At 41.7% G+C, this 19,069-nt stretch overlaps 1 protein-coding gene across 3 annotated transcripts in view; it reads left to right on the top strand.

Moving 5' to 3' along the window:
* The window catches only part of LOC145344853 (kelch-like protein 2), a 104,111-nt gene that overhangs the window by 25,688 nt on the left and 59,354 nt on the right, over window positions 1-19,069 (top strand). For 2 of the 3 annotated variants that reach the window (XM_080192114.1, XM_080192107.1), the window contains exon 1: window positions 14,856-15,627. Coding sequence is in view for 1 of the 3 variants with exons in the window: in XM_080192096.1 (XP_080048222.1) it covers window positions 3,461-3,582 (122 nt within the window). In the remaining 2 variants the exon portion in view is untranslated. Of the gene's footprint in view, window positions 1-3,460; window positions 3,583-14,855; window positions 15,628-19,069 lie in introns of those variants that run through there. The other variant, XM_080192096.1, reaches the window with a different exon arrangement.

Raw genomic sequence — 19,069 nt, 5'->3', positions numbered from 1 at the left:
AACTTAGTGCTATTCAGGCCAAAGCAGCCCACTGGATTGGCACTTAATCCACCACATTCAACGTTCACTTCCTCCAACACTAATGCATAATGGCAGCAGATTGTACCATCTAATTGTTACTTATTGATAGTTAAGATTGTTAACATTTGTTAAATTTAAGTTTTGAAGCAGCAATTTTCATTTGCAGTCTGCTTACAACTTCCCTGTGGTGTTGCTGTACATGTTTTGTTCAAATTCTGGTCTGTTCCTCTGTCACTCTGCAAAGGTAAGACCATGTTTCTTGGGCTTTATTTATTTGTTCCCCAGTCTGTGTTTCTCTGCAAGTTTGCACGTCTCTCGCTAAGGTAAGTGAGATCTAATGCTGTGCTTTTCAGAAGTTATTGCTGAGAGGTAACACGTAGATGAAAAAGGTGAAGGGTGTCCCCCAAGTTTTAAGTTGGGAATGAGAAGAGAAACCTTTGTAAATGATTCACTGGCTAAAGTTAGATAATGGAAGCAGGTGATGGCAGTTCCACCCAGCTGGATGTTAGTGGAGAGGCTTTGGAGGAGTGTGGTGTGATCAGCTGTGTCAAAGGTTGCAGACCAGAAAGATCAGGAAGGACAAGAAAGGAAAGTTTGATTTTTGTCAGTCATATAGAATGTCATTTGTGACTTTGATTAAGAAGTGTTTTGGGAGTGGGGCAGGGGCAGAAGCCTGATTGATGGGTTTCAAACAAGGTGTATTGGGAACTGGGCATGGATTTGGGAAGGGGCAATATTTTAAAAGAATTTGGAAAGGAAATGAAGTTGAGAAGTAGTTTGAAAGAATGGTCAGGTCAAAAGTTTTTTTTGGAGAGGGGTGATCATGGCCATTTAAAGCAGAGAGAACAACACCTGTGGAGAGAAAATTGAGCAATATTAAATAATTTTAGGATCAGGAGGGAAAGTAGGATGGTTCATAATTCAGTAGGAATAGGATTGAGGGAACAGAGGTGGATCTCTTAACAAGATGAGCTCAGAGAGCACGTGAAGAGGTAGGTGAGAAACAAAACAAAGATGCGAATCCAGGGCTAGGATGGGGAATCATAGAATCCCTACAGTGCAGAAGGAGACTATTTGGCTCATCGAGTTTGCACCAACTGTCTGACAGCATCTTACCCAGGCCCACTCTATCCCCGTAACCCTGCATATCTACTATGGTTAAGCCATCGACTTTACACACTGACACAGTGGTTAGCACTGCTGTTTCACAGCTTCAGGGACCTGGGTTCGATTCCCGGCTTGGGTCACTGTCTGTGTGAAGTTTGCATGTTCTCCTCATGTCTGCGTGGGTTTCCTCCAGGTCCTCTGGTTTCCTCCCACAGTCCAAAGATGTGCAGTTACATTGATTGCCCATGCTAAAATTGCCCCTTAGAGTCGTGAGATGCATAGGTTAGAGGGATTAGTGGATAAATATGTAGAGATATGGGGCTGGGACCTGGGTTGGATTGTGGTCGGTGCAGACTCAGTGGGCCAAATGGCCTCTCTCTGCACTGTAGGGATTCTGTGATCTTTTGGAGTGTGGGAGGAAACTGGAGCACCCAGAGGAAACCCTTGCAGACAATTGGCAGAATGTACAAACGCCACGCAGACAGTCAGCTAAGACTGGAATCGAACCCAGATCCCTGGCACCGTGAGGTGGCAGTACACTGTGCTACTGAGGAGAGCATGTTGTAGGAAATCTGTTCAAGTTAGTGGAAGTGAGAACCTGCCAATAGATCTCAATCTTGGTGACTAAGTAGTTTGTGAGCCCCTTGAACTTGTTGGGGAGTGAGACTGGAGTCGACGGGAAAGGGGTTTAAGACCCAGCCGGACTGAGGAAACTGAAATTTTTGTTCTGTCAGGATGGTTCTGAAAATTTGGATGATGTGAAATCTGTTTCTAATGGGTATGCATTCACTCAACAAAAAAACTAATTATGATTTGACACTAAATTAACAGTGCCACTTTGGGACCATATGGCTGCCTGGTAGGAAACAAAGTCATGCTGATATGAAGGGATGTTCTCCTGAGGGTGGGTTGAGGCACACAGTTGGATCAGAAGAGAGACAGATTTCCTCTGCATCTGAGGCACACTGTGCCTGATACAGAAATGCTTTGTGCGAACGCGTCCATTTTAGTCACCACGCTGAGCACTCTCCTTTACAGACATGAAATAGTATTGCTTTCAGGTTGGAAGTTTTTTCACATTGATAAAATCGTAAATGATTTATTTGTTTTGATTTGGTCAGTTTGTAGCATGGTTAAGTATTACATTGTATCTGAGAATTTATGCCAGTTACATGACCATTTTAAACGTTCTCATCGCCTTACAGTTTTTAGAATACCTGATTACAATTATTTTACATAATAAGTAAATATTTTACTCAAAGTGGAAATAGCAAAATCACAAAACAATTTGTAATTCTCAATGTTATACGTGAAAGAAAACCCTTTTATAATTTTGGTCTGAGATTGTCTTGCAATTCTTGAAGTATAGAAAGCTGCTAGTAGCTGTCTACAATCTAATTCATTTACATTGGTAGCAAGTGTAATGTTTGGGAATTTGTATTGCAATGTGAAATTTGTGCTTTCAGAATTGTATTACCTTTTACCATAATGAGCAGTTAAAAAGGCAAAGAAGTCTGCATTTCAGTGGTCAGCCCAGTTTATTAGAGCTTTGTTCCATATAGTAGTCGGGTCTACACTCAAAACCCTGATGTACAAAGGAATGAAGGATGAGAAAAATTAAAATGAGATATCTAACTGCTGAAATAATAAATGCATACTTCAAAACAGTGGTAGGAGGCAGTGTGCAAATTACTTTGGCCATGTGGACTTGATAAATCATGAAATGTACTAGCACAAGAACCATCAAGAATGCATTGCTTCAAGAAGAAAAGCAGGCTTATGAGACTATCACCATGTTATATGGTTAGCAGCTTGCAGTCACCTGATTGCTACACAGCAATTTGGGAAATGGACAACCTCACTGATTTTTCACCACTCTAACCCAAGGCATGGAATTCAAGTGCAGCTCAGCTAATAGCAAAAACTCAAATTGGAGTTAAGCCTAAGATTCTTCTGTTGGGATGGCTTAACTCCTCACTGGATATTCCCACCTCCAGACTCAACAATAAGGAAATATAACTGCATTCTTTTCTGACAGATTTAATTGTTGCAACTGCGGCCCACTTGTTAGGGGAAGAAGACAAATACAACAGCAGTTAAATAAGAAACCTGTCGAGGAAAAAGCTGTGGAAAACAGCAATGGAATACCAACCAGTACCAATTTTTTTCTTATTCATCTGGTTTGAAATGTTACATGTACTGAGGAAATAAAACACATTTTAAAAATGCAGTTTGAGCTAAAATATACCTGACAGATAAATGTGCATTTGAACAGTTATTGTAACATTGTGCAGTTAGAAAGATAATCAAATAACATGCTTCTGTTTTTCAGGTGAAATGAGTGAGAGTAAAGCAAAGAGAGTTCGCATAAAGGAAGTGGATAGCTGGACATTGAACATTCTTGTTGACTATGTTTACACAGCTGAACTTCAGGTTACAGAAGAGAATGTACAGGTACTGTGTGAGTAGATCATATTCAATATCAAACAATGATAAAACAAACAATTACAATGAGATTGTAGACGTGCATTTCTTTAGAACTTTGAAAGTGTTTGCAGTCTAATAATAATAAGGCCTGTGAAATTTTGAACCAATTTTCAGAGTTTTTGGCTGTTTGATGGGTAACTTGTTACTTTGAATGCTGTTTTATGTTTACATGTAACTGCACGTATGTATGTGTGCATGTAAACGTGTGTATCTTTATTTGTAAACATGTGTTTATATAGGTGACAAAGTTTAGAGATAGTGAAATCAAGGTGAAACAGGCTGTAGTGTGGAAAATTCAAATAAACTGTGCACTAAACTGGATGTGATCTGCTTTCCCTGCAAGTTGGTACTGAGCCGTACGTGTTCAAATTACAGGTCTGTGCTAACTGAGCTGATGTCAGTTGGGGCAGCAGTTGGTCAGCGCAGCTGGCATCAGTTGCTGCAATGGCAGAGCAGTGGAAATGAATCCAGAATTTCTACTCAAATCCTGCTGCAGTGTATGGATGGGTGAATGCTGGGTTAGGACTGGAAGAGGGCTGATTTGTTATATACCCTGATATGCAAATAGCACAACAATTGGTTTCAGCAGTTTGGTTAGGAGGGGAAAATGAGCATGAGCAAGTTGTTGTCTAATAGAAATTACTGACCAACCTCAACTATTATTCTGGTGACTTTGATTTTAACGACTAATTTTAGTTGCATATATTTACATAATGGGTAGGTGAACTTAACATATGAATGTTTAATCGACGTGCATGTGTTTACTACAAGCACCTATCACCATTCAATGATCAAAAAGCACTTGTGTTGCATTTTGCCAACAAAAATTTCAAAAGATTAAAATACACACACACACCGTGCAAATAATAAAAATAAGCAGTTATGAGAGCTTAATATCCATAATCAGAAATGCAGTTAGCTGTATCTAAATTCTTGATTCACAGCTTGAGGTTAATGTATTTCCCAACATTGACTGGGACAGTCATAGTATTAGAGGCTTGAATGGAGAGAAATCTGAGTATATTCGGGAGGAATTCCTCATTGAGTATGTGGATGACCAGACAGGGGACAAAACTTGACTTCCTCTTGGGAAATAAAGAAGGGCAGGTGACAGAAGTGTAAGTGAAGGATCATTTTGGGACCAGTGACCATAGTTCCATTAGTTTTAAGATAGCTATGGAGAATGATAGGTCTGTCCCAAAAGTTAAAATTTTAAATTGGGGCAAGACCAATTTTGGTATCAGACAGGAACTTTCAAAAGTTAATTGGGGGCAAAAGGATGTCTGGTAAGTAGGATGGTTTCAAATTGTGTTAACCAGGGTTCAGAGTAACACGTTCCTCTTAGGGTGAAGGGCAAGGTTGGTAGAAGTAGGGAACCCTGGATGACTCAGGATATTGAGGCCCTGATCAAGAAGAAGGAGGCACATGACATGCACAGATAGCTGGGATCAAGTGGATCCTTTGAAGAGTACAGAGGGTTTACAGGAGTAGAGTTATGATAGAAATCAGGAGGGCAAAAAGGGGACGTGAGATTGCTTTGGCAGATAAGGCAAAGGAGAATCCTAAGGGCTTCTATAAATGCATAAAGGGCAAAGAGTAACTCGGGAGAGAGTTGGACCTCATGAGAATCAACAAGTTCATCTATATGCGGATCTATAAGAGATTAGTGAGATTCTAAATGAATATTTCTCATCAGTATTTACAGAGCTCCGGGGCCTGATGGTATTTATCCCAGGCTGCTTAGGGAGGTGAAAGATGAAATTGCTGGGCCTCTGACGCAAATCTTTGTCTCTTCTTTGGACACAGGTGAGGTCCCAGAAGACTGGAGGGTAGCTAATGTTGTACCGCTGTTTAAAAAAGGTAGTAGGGATAACCCTGGTAATTATAGACCAGTGAGTTTGACATGGGTGGTAGGAAAATTATTGGAAAAAATTCTTAGGGGTAGGATGTATGAGCATTTGGAGCGTTGCGATCTGATTAGGGATTCGCAACATGGCTTTGTTAGGGGGAGGTCTTGCCTTACGAATCTGGTAGAATTCTTTGAGGAGGTGACAAAAACGGTTGACGATGGGAGAGCCGTTGATGTCATCTATATGGATTTCAGTAAGGCATTTGACAAAGTCCCCCATGGTAGGCTGGTGGAAAAGGTTAAGGCACATGGGATACAAGGACAGGTAGCTAGGTGGATTGAAAACTGGCTGGGCAATAGGAGACAGAGAGTAGTTGTCGACGGGACCTTTTCGGGCTGGAGGCCAGTGACCAGTGGTGTGCCGCAGGGCTCAGTACTGGGACCTCTCCTCTTTGTAGTATATATAAACGACTTGGAAGAGAGCGTACGTGGCGTGATCAGCAAGTTTGCGGATGACACCAAGATGGCAGGATTGGCGGATACCGAGGAGGAATGTCAGGTGACACAGTAGGATATAGATAGGTTGGTATATTGGGCAGATAGGTGGCAGATGGAATTTAATCCTGACAAACGCGAGGTGATGCATTTTGGAAGGAATAATGCAGAGAGGAGCTACGTGATAAAAGGTAGACCGATTAGGAGTATAGAAATACAGAGGGACCTGGGAGTGCAGGTTCACAAGTCTCTGAAGGTGGCGACACAAGTAGAGAAGGTTGTGAGGAAAGCTTATGGAATGCTAGCCTTTATAGGAAGGGGTATAAAGTATAGGAGCTGCCGTCTAATGCTTCAGTTGTACAGAACGTTGGTTAGACCGCATTTGGAGTACTGCGTCCAGTTCTGGTCACCTTACTACCGGAAGGACGTGGAGACTGTGGAAAGAGTGCAGAGGAGGTTCACCAGGATGTTGCCTGGCATGGAAGGACTGAGTTACGAGGAAAGGTTGGAGAAACTGGGATTCTTCTCCTTGGAAAGACGAAGATTAAGGGGGGACATGATAGAGGTATATAAAATACTGAAGGGAATAGATAGAGTCAATAGTGGTAGGCTGTTCCCTAGATTGGGGACAATTACGACAGGTCACGATCTAAGGGTGAGGGGGGAGAAGTATAATTTGGATATGAGGAAGGTTCTTCACGCAGAGGGTCGTGGGGGTATGGAACGCGCTACCGAGTAGGGTAGTGGAGGCAGGCACGTTGGACAAGTTTACTTAGATACACACATGAGCAAAACAAGGATGGAGGGTTATTGTAGAGGGTATTAAATAGGGTCAGAGCTTCGGGACGACACTGGAAATGTAGAATTACATGTTAACGTTTTTGTCTTTTTATTCCGCAGGTGTCGGTCCACCTTGTTGTCAAACGAGGGGCATGCACACGGTGGGTCGTGCGTGGGCTGCTCTTGGAGGTTCCGGGAGTGGCCTAGTACTTCGTGTCGGTGTGTGTGCTTGACCCTGGACCAGTAGATGGGCACCGCAACAGCTCAGTGACTATCACTGTTAGCTGTGCAGATACATGGAATTGGGCCTGTGTCTGTGGGAGTTTGTGCATTCTCCCTGTGGTTGTGTGGGTTTCCTCCAGGCGCTCCGGTTTCCTCCCACACCCCAAAGATGTGCTCTTAGACTGGTATACCAAATTGACACTATTCTCCCCTGAGTCTGGCTAAATTAGGGGTTACACACACACACACACACACACACACACACACACACACACACACAGAGAGCAGGGTAGGTGTAGGAGGATGCGGCGGCGCGGGCTCGTTGGGCCGAAGGGCCTGTTTCCCATGCTAGGTTGTTCTTTGTTGTTCTATATAACAGAGAAGGCGGTGCTAGAAGCCTTGAAGTGCATCAAGGTAGATAAGTCCCTGGGATCTGATGAAGTGTATCTCAGGACGTTGTGGGAGGCTGGGGAGGAAATTGTGGATCTCCTAGCAGAGATGTCTGAATCATCGACAGCCACAAGTGAGGTGCCTGAAGATTGGAGGTGGGCAAACGTTGTTGTGCCTTTGTTTAAAAAGGGCTGCAGGGAAAAGGCTGGGAACTACAAGCCTGAGAGCCTCACATCTGTAGTAAGTAAATTGTTGGAAGGTATTCTGAGACCAGGTCTACGGGCATTTAGAGAGGCAAGGGCTGATTAGGGACAGTCAGCATAGTTTTGTGAATGGAAAATCATGTCTCTCAAATTTGGTTGAGTTTTTTTTTTGAAGGGGTAACCAAGAAGGTAGATGAGGGCAGTGCAGTTGATGTTGCTACATGAGGCCTTTGAAAGATACCACGTGATAGGTTGTTGCATAAGGTTAAATCTCAAGGGATCCAGGGTGAGGTGGCCAAATGAATGCAAAACTGGCTTGATGACAGAAGCCAGAGGGTCGTTGTAGAGGGCTGTTTTTCAAACTGGAAGCCTGTGACCAGCAGTGTGCCTCAGGGATGGATGCTGGGTCCACTGTTATTTGTCTTTGTATATCAACGATTTGGATAAGAATATAGGAGGCATGGTTAGTAAGTTTGCAGATGACACCAAGATTGGTGACATAGCGGACAGTGACGAAGGTTATCGAGGATTACAAGAGGATTTTGATCAATTGGGTCAGTGGGCTGTTGAATAGCAGGTAGAGTTTAATTTGGATACATGTGAGGTGTTACATTTTGGTAGATCGAACTGGGGCATTATTCACTTGATGGTAGAGTGTTGGGGAGAGTTACAGAACAAAGAGATGCAGGTGTACAGGTGCATAGCTGCTTGGAAGTGGAGTCTCAGGTGCATAGAGTGGTGAAGAAGGCATTCAGCATGCTTGGTTTCGTTGGTCAGAACATTGAATACCGGAATTAGGATGTTGGTAAGGCCATACGTAGATTGCTGTGTACAGTTCTGGTCGCTCTTTTGTAGAAAGGATATATATAAACTAGAAAGAGTGCAGAAAAGATTTACTAGGATGCTACCGGGACTTGGTTTGAGTTATAAGGAGAGGCTGGATAGACTGGGACATTTTTTTCTCTGGCGCGTAGGAGGCTGAAGGGTGAGCTTATAAAGGTTTATAAAATAATGAGGAGCATAGATCAGCGAGATAGTCAATATCTTTTCCTAAAAGGTAGGGGAATCTAAAACTAGAGGGCATAGGTTTAAGGTGAGAGGGTATAGATACAAAAGTGTCCAGTGGGGTAATTTGTTCAGAGGGTGGTGAGTGTCTGGAACAAGCTGCCAGAAGTGGTAGTAGAGATGGGTACAATTTTATCTTTTAAAAAGCGTTTAGAGCCTTCCATGGGTAAGATGATTAAAGAGGGATATGGGCCAAACGCTGGTAATTAGAACTAACTTAGTGGTTTTTAAAAAAGAGGGGTATGGACAAGTTGGGCCTGTTGCCATGCTGTAAACCTCTATGAGTCTAAAAGCACTCTGTTGAAGAGTTCCCTGCTTTTCATTGCTGTCCAGCCACACTGTTCATTGCAAAAGGCATGGACGTTGAAATGATGGCTAAAACTTGTGTTGATGCTCTTTGCTTTGAATGGACTGCTGACACTCATTGTCTAGGTGTGCACATGATTTGTTACTGAGTCTGAAATGCATATTAACTTTAAAATACATGAGTAAGACACTGAAAGGGGTCTAAATAGTAATGGATATCTTCAGAGGAGGAAGAGGTGAGAGGAGAAAATTGGAAAGTCTTGGGTGAGGTGAGGGCATGGGGTTGGGGGAAGCGGAAATGAAATAAATTGTATAACTGGTGCAAATCTAGATTTAAATAGGTTTGGAATATCAGCATATGTGTTGGCCTTCTCCATAACTAAGGAAGATATTGCTTCTCTTATGCAAGAAAATATATTATTCTCCTTTAGTCATAATTTCATTGGCCTGCAACTTACCACTACAGTAATTCGATTTTAATCCAATTTTAAGTAGTATGCAGTATTAATTTTGATTTTACTAATATTGGGATTCTTTTATTAAAGCTGATTTAGTATCAGTAAACATTCCTGTATATGCACTAATTTATCTCTTAATAAATGAGGATTTTAAAAGCGAAGTAGTATAAAGAGGTGTCTGTTTAATCACTGCTCTCTCAAAACAAATGACCAGGCTTGATCAACTTAAACTCTTGACCAAAGAGGAATTTGGGGAGGAAAACAAAAAGTGTGTGAAATATTACTTATCTCTGCAAATTTCAGTGGGTTACAGAAAACCAATGGGTGTTTTGAGACTCATAATTTTTCTCTTTTTAAAATAGTGACCTTTCTACTGGTACATTTTAGCCGTTTTCTGGCTCACTTCCCTGTGTGTGCACCCTCTTCTGACAGCAGCGAGCAGACCTGCTACAGATCCAAGAGGATGACCAGAAATGTTCCCCCAGCTACACTAGGAGCACGGCATTTCTGGTTGACTGGAATTTGCTATACAAAAGGAAGTAGTTGATCAGTTGACTAACGATTGGAGACTGGTTGCTCTTGCTAATAAAGGCAATGGAGTGGAATGTTGTTGGAGAGAACTCGGTGTAGAGAAATATTTTGATGTACATTAGTTTGGTGAATATCTACCAATCCCTGTTGCCTATCAGACAAGTGCTGTCTGAGTAGATAATCAGAATTTCACTCTAACTTATTATGTATATCAGCTTTGAGGTTTCCCTGTGACATTTAGACACTTCAACTAATACACATAAGCGTTCTCACGTAGCACAAGTCGACTTTTGACCTGCCTGCAATTTTTTCACACTTGCTTCATCAATTCTTGTTCACTTCTGTTAGAATGTAAGTAAGTCACAAATGACCAGCCAGAAGCAGGAGTGCTCCTTGAATAGAACATGGAATTCTGTTTGGGCAGTACTGAAACTCATCACCACATCAATCTTATTTCCTGATAATTGATAGTCACTGGAATTGTTCAACTTGCCAACAAGAGAAAGACCCATTGATGCCAGCACTTCCCTGTTAGCTAACCAATCTTCTATCCATGCCAATATGTTATGCCCCTCACCATGATTTTTTTATTTTTCACAATAACCTTTGATATTGCGTCTTATCAAATGCCTTCTGGAAATCTAAGTACAGTACTGGTTCCCCTCTATCCACAACATGTGACTTCTTCAAAGAAGCCTAAATTGATTTCCCTTTCACAAAACCAATTTAACTCTGGCTAATCTGCCTTGAGTTTTTTTCTGTGTATCCTGCTATAATATCTTTGTTTCTAACGTTTTCCCTATAACAGATTTTAGGCTATTGCACACAGTTTCCTGTGTCACATAGATCAGTGCTGGGCATCAACTCCTTTTATATAAATGATTCGGATGAAGGGACTAAGGGTATAGTTGTGAAATTTTATGATGACGCAAAGGTGGGTAGGAAAGTAAATTCTGAAGAGGACATAAGGAGGCTACAAGGGAACAGAGATGGGTTCAGTGAGTGGGCAAAGATCTGGCAAATGGAATATAATCTGGGCAAATATGAAATGGTCCATTTTGGGAAGAAGGGAAAAAAGCTTATTATCTAAATGCTGAGAGTTTACAGAGCTCTGAGATTCAGAAGGATCTGGGTGCTCTAGTGCATGAATAACAAAAGGCTAGTATTCAGCTACAGCAAATAATTAGGAAATAGAATGATATCATTTAATGTGATGGGATTTGAATACAAAAGTAGGGAGTTATACTTGAGTTGTATAGGGCACTGGCGAAATTGCATCTGGAGTCCTGTACCAGTATTGATCTCTTTATTTGAGGAAAAATGCAAATTCATTTGCAGTTTAGGGAATGTTGACTAGACTCACACCAGGAATGGCAGGTTATTTTGAGGAAAGTTTGGAGAGATTAGGCTTGTATCAGCAGGAGTTTAGGGGAGTAAGTGTGACTTCATTGAAATCTTTAAAATCCTAAGAGGTCATGCAGGGTGGATGTGGAGAGGATGTTTCCTCTTGTCGGAGAAACTAGAATTGGAGGTACTGTTTAAAAATAAGGGGTCACACATTTAAGGTGGGTGAGTTTTTTTTTCCTAGAGGATGGTGTGTCTTTGGAACTCTTCCTCAAAAAGAAGTATTTGAATACGAAAAGCTACATATTCTCTTGATTATCAAGGGGGTGAAAGGTCATCAGGAGCAGGCAGGAATGTGAGGTTGAGGTTAGTATCAGATCAGCCGCGAAATTGAATAGCAGAGCAGACTTGAAGTTCCAGATAGCCTACTCCTGCTCCTAATTTGTATGTTCGTATAGGATTGAAGTCATATATAAATCAACCTGTATAACGATGGCAACTTTCGTCCCTAAAGAACGATCGTTAATTAATTGGGCTTTTGTGACAATCTGACAGTTTGACGTATTTACTGAAATCAGCTTATTGTATTACTGCTGGGGTGAAGTCTGAGCTCATGTTCTCTGGAGTTTTGGGTCAGGCCTTTGGATTACAACTTCAGCAAAAGGACCAAAAAATTGTAATGAAATTGATGACTATGCTGGACAGGCTATGGCTAAGCACAGTTGGGAACTCGCTGCCGTAGATAATTTGAGTCAGTCAATTTGCATGAGAGTTTTCCCTGTCTGCCATTTTTTTTTAAAGCTTGTTTCTTTGCTCTTCAGGGTTGCTGTCTTTGCAAATTGAAATGCCATTTTGGAAAGTAATTTGCACCTTGTTCTCTGTCAACTACATTCTGTTACTAGCTGCTGGGAGCCCTTTCAATGAACAGATTGATTTTATTTGGTTTTAAACTTTCCTCATTCCTGTGGGAAAGCATGTTTCCTAAGATTTGATTTATTATTGTCACTGTATTAGTATTCAGTGAATAGTATTGTTTCTTGTGTGCAACATAGCCAAAGCATACCGTTCAGAGAAGGAAAAGGAGAGAGTGCAGAATGTAGTGTTACAGTTATAGCTAGGTGTAGAGAAAGATCAGCTTTATGCAAGGTAGGTCCATTCAGAAGTCGGATGGCAGCAGAGAAGAAGCTGTTGCTGAGTCGGTTGGTACTTGACCTCAGGTTTCTGTGTCTTTTTCCTGACGGAAGAAGGTGGAAGAGAGTATGTCCGGAGTGCGTGGGTTCCTCAATTACGATGGCTGCTTTTCCGAGGCAGTGGGAAGTGTGGACAGTCGATGGATGGGAGGGCTGGTTTATGTTAAGAACTGGGCTACGATCATGACTTTTTGTAGTTTCTCATGGTTCTGGATAGAGCAGGAGCCATACCACGCTGTGATGCAACCAGAAGGAATGCTTTCTATGTGCATCTGTAAAAGTTGGTGAGAATCATAGCTGACGTGTCAAATTTCCATAGTCTCCTGAAAAAGTAGAGATGCTGGAGCTAGCATTGGGATGTCAGAATATGCATTGTTGTAAATCCACATGCTGTCATATAATAGAGAACAAAAAATCCACATGCTTTGCCACCAAATTAATATCTGCATATTTATTTCATCCTGCATTCAAGTAGTGCTTTCAAACAAATTTAGCATTTTCAGGGTATTAATGCATGTTTCTGGAAGCTTCAAATAAAAGCTTGCTTGCTTAGGGTATAAACCTGTTTCTAGGTCATATGATCTGAATAATAACGTTTGAAAAATGTTGGTCCACTGTTAGAGTATACTGAAACGGCATAATGGTTCAGAGACCTTAGTGTGTACACGCAAGTTCAAGTAGGAACCAGGGCAAACACGAGAGGCTGAAAGAGGAAAATGAAATCGTCAAATGGAGCATGAGAGCAGAATGGCAGTTAATGGAGCAAACTCAACATCTTTTGCCAACGTATAATTGTAAGAAGCGGCTGGGGATCTTTTATGGACAAAGAGGGCGACGTGTGCTTAAAGGTACAGAGCAAAGTTGGAATACTTAATAAGTATGGTACTTTGTATTAGTGCTTACTAGAGATGAGGATGCTGACAAAATAACAATAAAAGTGAAAATGGTTGAGTTAATCCATGCAATGTTTTGGCCTCAACTGCTTTCTGTTGTAGCGAATTCCACAGGTTTGTCATTCTCTGGATGAAGAAATTTCCCTTCCTTTCAGTCCTAAAATGTTTACCCTTGTTCTAGACTCCCCCACCATTGGGAACACACTTTCGCAATCTACCCTGTCTAGTCCTGTAAGAAGTTTATACATTTCGATGAGAACTCCCTTCATTATTCTGAACTACAGCGACTATAATCCTAACTGTCAGCCTCACCATCCCCAGGATCAGTCTGGTAAACCTCTGCACTACTACTTTGGCAAGAACATACTTCCTTAGATAAGGAGACCAAACCTTCAAATATATTCCAAGTGTAGCCTCACCAAGGCCCCATATAACTGCATCAAGCCATCCCTGCTCCTGTACTCAAATCCTCTCGCTATGAAGGCCATTCATTTTCTTTACTGCCCACTGCACCTGCATGCTTCCCTTCAGTGAGTGGTGTACACGGACACCCAGGTCTCGTTGCATATTTCTCTCTCAATTTATGGCCATTCTGATAATAATCCGCCTTCCTGTTTTTGCTATCAAAGTGAATAACCTCAAATTTATCCACATTATGCTGCATCTGCCATGCATTTGCCCACTCAGCTTGTCCAAATCTCACTAAAGCATCTCTTCATCCTTCCACCCAGCTCACTGTCCCACCCAGCTTTGTGTCATCTGCAAATTTGGAAATATTGGATTTAGTTCCCTCTTCTAAATCATTCCTATAATACTGACCCCTGTTGTACCCCATTCACTGTCTGCCATTCGGGGAAAAAAGATCAGTTTATTTTTTGTCCGTGTTTCTATTTGCCAACTGTTTTCTATCCATCCTCAATATACTTACCCCCCCCGCCGCCCGCCACCACCACCATCCCATGCACTTTAAATTTAATCTCTTATGTGGGACTTTGTCAAAAGTCTTCCTGAAAGTCCAAATAAATCATATCCACTGGTTCAATTCAACTCTACTAGCTACATCCTTGAATTCCAATGGATTTGTCAGACATAATTTGCCTTTCGTAAACCCATGCTGACTCTGTCCAATACTGCTGCTATTTTCCAAATGCTCTGCTGGAAAATCCTTAATAACGGACTCAAATTTCCCCCACTACCCATGGTAGGCTGGCTAGTCTATCATTCCCTGTTTTCTCTCTACCCTTTTTTAAATAGTGGGGCTACATTATCAACTCTCCAATGTATAGGAACTGTTTTAGAGTCTATAGAACCTTGGAAGATGACCTCCAATGTTTCTAGGGCATACACTTCAGTACTTTGGGTTTTTTTTAATCAGACGTGGGGATTTATTAGTCTTCAATCCCATCAATTTCCCCTGCACCATTTCACTACTAATACTGATCCCCTTCAGTTCATCCCTCTCACTAAACCCTGTGTTCACCAACATTTCTGGTACATTATTTGTGTCTTCTTTAGTGAAGACAGAACCAAAGTATATTTTTAGTTGATCAACCATTTCTTTGTTCCCAATTATAAATTTCCCTGTTTCTGACTGAAAGGGACCTACCTTCATTTGTCTTCACCAATCTTTTTCTCTTCATAGACTTTCACAGACAGTTTTTATGTAACCTGCAAACTTACTCTTGTACACTCTTTTCCCCTTTGTAATCAATTTCTTTGTCCTCCTTTGCTGAATTCTAAACTGCTTCCAATCCTCAGGTCTGTTTTTTTTCTGGTCACTTTGTGTGCCTTTTCAGTGGATCTAACACTAACTCTACTTTCCCTTGTAAGTCATGGTTTGGCTACCTTTCCCATTTTGCATTTGTACCAGACAGGAATAAACCATCATTTTAGTTCACTCACTGGCTCTCTGAATGTTCATCACTGCCTATCCACAGTCACCTCTTTACATAATGTTTCCCAATCCATCTTAGACAACCTGCACCTCATTCCATCAAAGTTTCCTTTTATTAAGATTCAGGAGCTTAGCTGCAGAATCAGCTGTGTCACTCTGCAACTTCTATCATGTTATGATCATTCAACCTCAAGGGTCTTGCACGTTTAGATTTCTCATTATACAATATCTGCTTTAGGATGGTCTGTTCTGTTTGGTAATAATGATGGCCTAAGGGCTTTCCACAATCATTCAATCTTTCCTAGATTTGGAAAAGTGCCAAAGGATGTGAGAGTGGCAAATATTCCAGAAAGTGTGCAAGAGCAGGCCAACTGATTTAACATCAGTAGTGGGTAAGGTTTCCAAATCATCAGGAAAGAAAATCACCAGACACTTGGAATTTTGAATTAATTAATGAGCATTGGCACAGATTTGTAAAAGTCAAACACAGTCTATCTGATTGAAATTTTTGATGAAATAAGAGAGAAGGATGTTGAAGTGAATGTGATGGATGTTGGCTGTAAGAATTTTAAGAAAGGCTTTGCAAAGTACCACGTGAAAGGACTAGTTAATTAAAATTCAGGCTGATGGAGCAGGAAGATCCGTGTCAGCTTAGATATAAAAAAAATAGCTTGGGGCAGAACAACGTTCATGGTAAATGTTTATTTGTTAGCCAGGAAGATGACAAGACGATGGTGTTCCCCAAAGTTCAGTGCTAGGACCTCCTAGTCCATAAGCCATTTATGTGATACTTTGTTAAACGCTTTATTAAAGTCCATTCAGACAAGATCCATTGTTTTCCCTTCATCAACCTTCTCGGTTTTTTTTTCCAAGAAATCCAATTAAATTAGACAGATCTTGCTTGACTGTTACAAATCTGTGCTAGTTCTCAATTAATTCAAACCTCCCTAATTGTTTGTTGATTAAACCTTTTTGGTGTATATAAATGACTCTTTGATATTAGAACGCAGAATAAAATTTGCCAAAGATATGGCAGACAAGTGAGAATAAAACTGATACCGTAACAGGACGTGTCTGCACATTATGCCAGCGTAGCAACATGGCAGGTAGAATTCAGTTACAAAATGCATTTGGCAGAAGGGATGGGGAGAGGCAATATAGACTAAATGACATTGTTCTAAAGAGTGTAGAGGGACACAGGGATGTGGAAGTTTCATGTGCATGTATTTTTGAAGGTGACAGAACATAGAGAGGAGTTTGCAAAGCGTCTGGGACAATAACAGAAAATGCTGGAAAGATTGAGCCAGTCTGGTAGCATCTGTGGAGAGAGAAATTGAGCTAACTTCTTCAAAGCACATGGGATATTGGCTTGAATTGAAGCATGAGTAGAGATTTACAAGAATGTTGCCAGTGCTAGAAAAGTGTAGCTATGAGGAAAGATAAGCTAGGTTGGGGTTATTTTCCTTGGAGCAAAGAAGGCTGAGTGATTTGACAGAAGCCTACAAAATTGAGGGGAAATAGAGGGGTTCAAGTGGACAGGATAAAATTGTTTCCCTTGTTGGAGAATTCTATACCTAGGGGCTATGAATTCAAGATCAGTGACAGAAGGTGTAGAGGGGATATGAGGAGCAATGTTTTTACGCAAAGTGTGGTGGGATCTGGAATTTGCTTCCTGAGTTAGTGTTGGAGACTCTTAAAAAGTATTGTGGATTTGCACCTAAAGTGCTGTAAACTATAGGGCTATTGGCTGGGTGCAGGAAGGTGGCATTAGAAAGGGTACCTGGATGTTCTCAGGCTGACATAGACATGATGGGCCGAATGGCCTTTATCTGCTGTAACTTTTCTATGGTTCTATAGAGCTCAAAAGTAGAGACGCTCAGCTGAAATGTTAAGGCGGCCTGGTTAGGCCACAACTGGAGTGTTCTATCCCATTCTGGTCAGCAGGAAGGATTTGTGGGTACTTGTTAAGGTGCAGAGGAGATTTACCAGAATGGTTCCAGGGATGGGACATTTTCATTATAAGGTTAGCTTGAAGAAGCTGCAGTTGTTTTCCTTGGAACACAGGAGATTGAGGGGACATTTTATATAGAGGGGTACAAGTTTATGAAAAACTTAGTTAAGGGACACAAAAAAAAAACTGTAGTTGGGGGTAGGGTGTTAGTGTGGATAGAGGACTGGTTGTCAAATAGGAGGCAGAGAGCGGGGGTCAATGGGTGCTATTCGGATTGGCAGTTGGTGACTAGTGGAGTGCCGCAGGCGTCGGTGCTGGGGCCTCAGCTATTTACCATTTATATAGATGATCTGGAGGAGGGAACCGAGTGTGTGGTGTCGAAATTTGCTGATGACACCAAGATTGGTGGAACGGCAAATTGCGCGGAGGGTGTGGAGAGTCTGCAGAAGGATCTAGTTAGGCTGGGCGAATGGGCCAGGAACTGGCAAATGGAATTTAATGTTGGCAAGTGCAAGGTGGTCCACTTTGGTAGGAATAATGGTAGGAAGGATTATTACTTACGTGGAGAAAAACTGCAGCAGGCGACGGTGCAGAGGGACCTCGGGGTCCTTGTGCATGAGTCGCAAAAACCCAGCTTGCAGGTGCAGCAGGTGGTCAGGAAGGCGAATGGGATGCTGGCCTTCATAGCGAGGGGGATTGAATATAAAAGTAGGGAGGTCTTGCTGCGGCTATATAGGGCATTGGTGAGGCCGCAGCTGGAGTACTGTGTGCAGTTTTGGGTGCCGTACTTATGCAAGGATATATTGGCCTTGGAGGGAGAGCAGAGAAGGTTCACTAGGCTGATACCGGAGATGAGGGGCCTATGAAGAGAGACTGAATAGACTGGGTCTGTACTCGTTGGAGTTTAGAAGGCTGAGGGGGGATCTTACAGAGATCTTACAGGGATCTTACAGAGACATATAATGAAGGGGATCGATCGGGTCGAGAGATTCTTCCTGCTTAGAAAGGAAAACAGAACTAGAGGGCGCAGCCTCTAAGGCGGGGGCGGGGGGGTTGGGGGGTGGTGCAGTTTAGATTGAAGTGGTGGAGGCTACCTTGCTGAATATATTTAAGTCACGGGTAGATAGGTTTTTGACAGACAAGGGAATTAAAGGTTTTGGGGAGAAAGCAGGAAAGTGGAGCTGATCCACTTCAGATCAGCCATGATCTTATTGAATGGCGGGGCAGGCTTGAAGGGCTAGATGGCCTACTCCTGCTCCTATTTCTTATTTTCTTATGTAATGAGAGTTGTAGTGTGAATAGATATTGAGAGCACGTGGAAATTGGAAATCTGAATGTTTTAGTTGCCTTGACATTCAGCACAAAGCATTTGGATTTCTGGCAGCATGCTTTATTTTGCAAGCCTGTATCCTACTGTGTGTTTTAGCTGTTCTCTGAAGCTAACTGATTTGAAGCCAGGACTCCAGAGAGCCTTTCTGCTGACTTGCAATCTCTACAGATAAACAACCCTTTTCTGAAATGCTGGTGGTTTGGCTAATCTTTTTTTGTCTGAGAGGGTGATTGTTCAAAGAACTAAAGTGTAAATGCTAAGTAGCCAATATGCATGGAGTTCTTCAGGAGTAGCACAGTGAAAAATACCACTTAACAATATGAAATGTCAATAACGACTGCTGCTGTTCTCCTGGCAACAGCATGGGTGCGCACCATACTCTGTCCAGTTTGCAGCAGCTGCCTTTCAGTTCTCTGCAACTCCATCATATGAGGTACGAAGCCTTGTATGAATGAACACTGGTCTCTGCATTTTTTTCTCTAAGTATCAACTTTTTGATAACTTTATACACTTCCTCAGATCATTTTTTTTTTACAAATTTGGGCCGAACTCT

Source organism: Carcharhinus amblyrhynchos, chromosome 1 (genome assembly GCF_965287045.1).
Source record: "Carcharhinus amblyrhynchos chromosome 1, sCarAmb.v2.hapA, whole genome shotgun sequence".
Classification (NCBI taxonomy): domain Eukaryota; kingdom Metazoa; phylum Chordata; class Chondrichthyes; order Carcharhiniformes; family Carcharhinidae; genus Carcharhinus; species Carcharhinus amblyrhynchos.
Note: the sequence above shows the minus strand (reverse complement) of the source record. Positions and strands in the feature narration are given on the sequence as shown.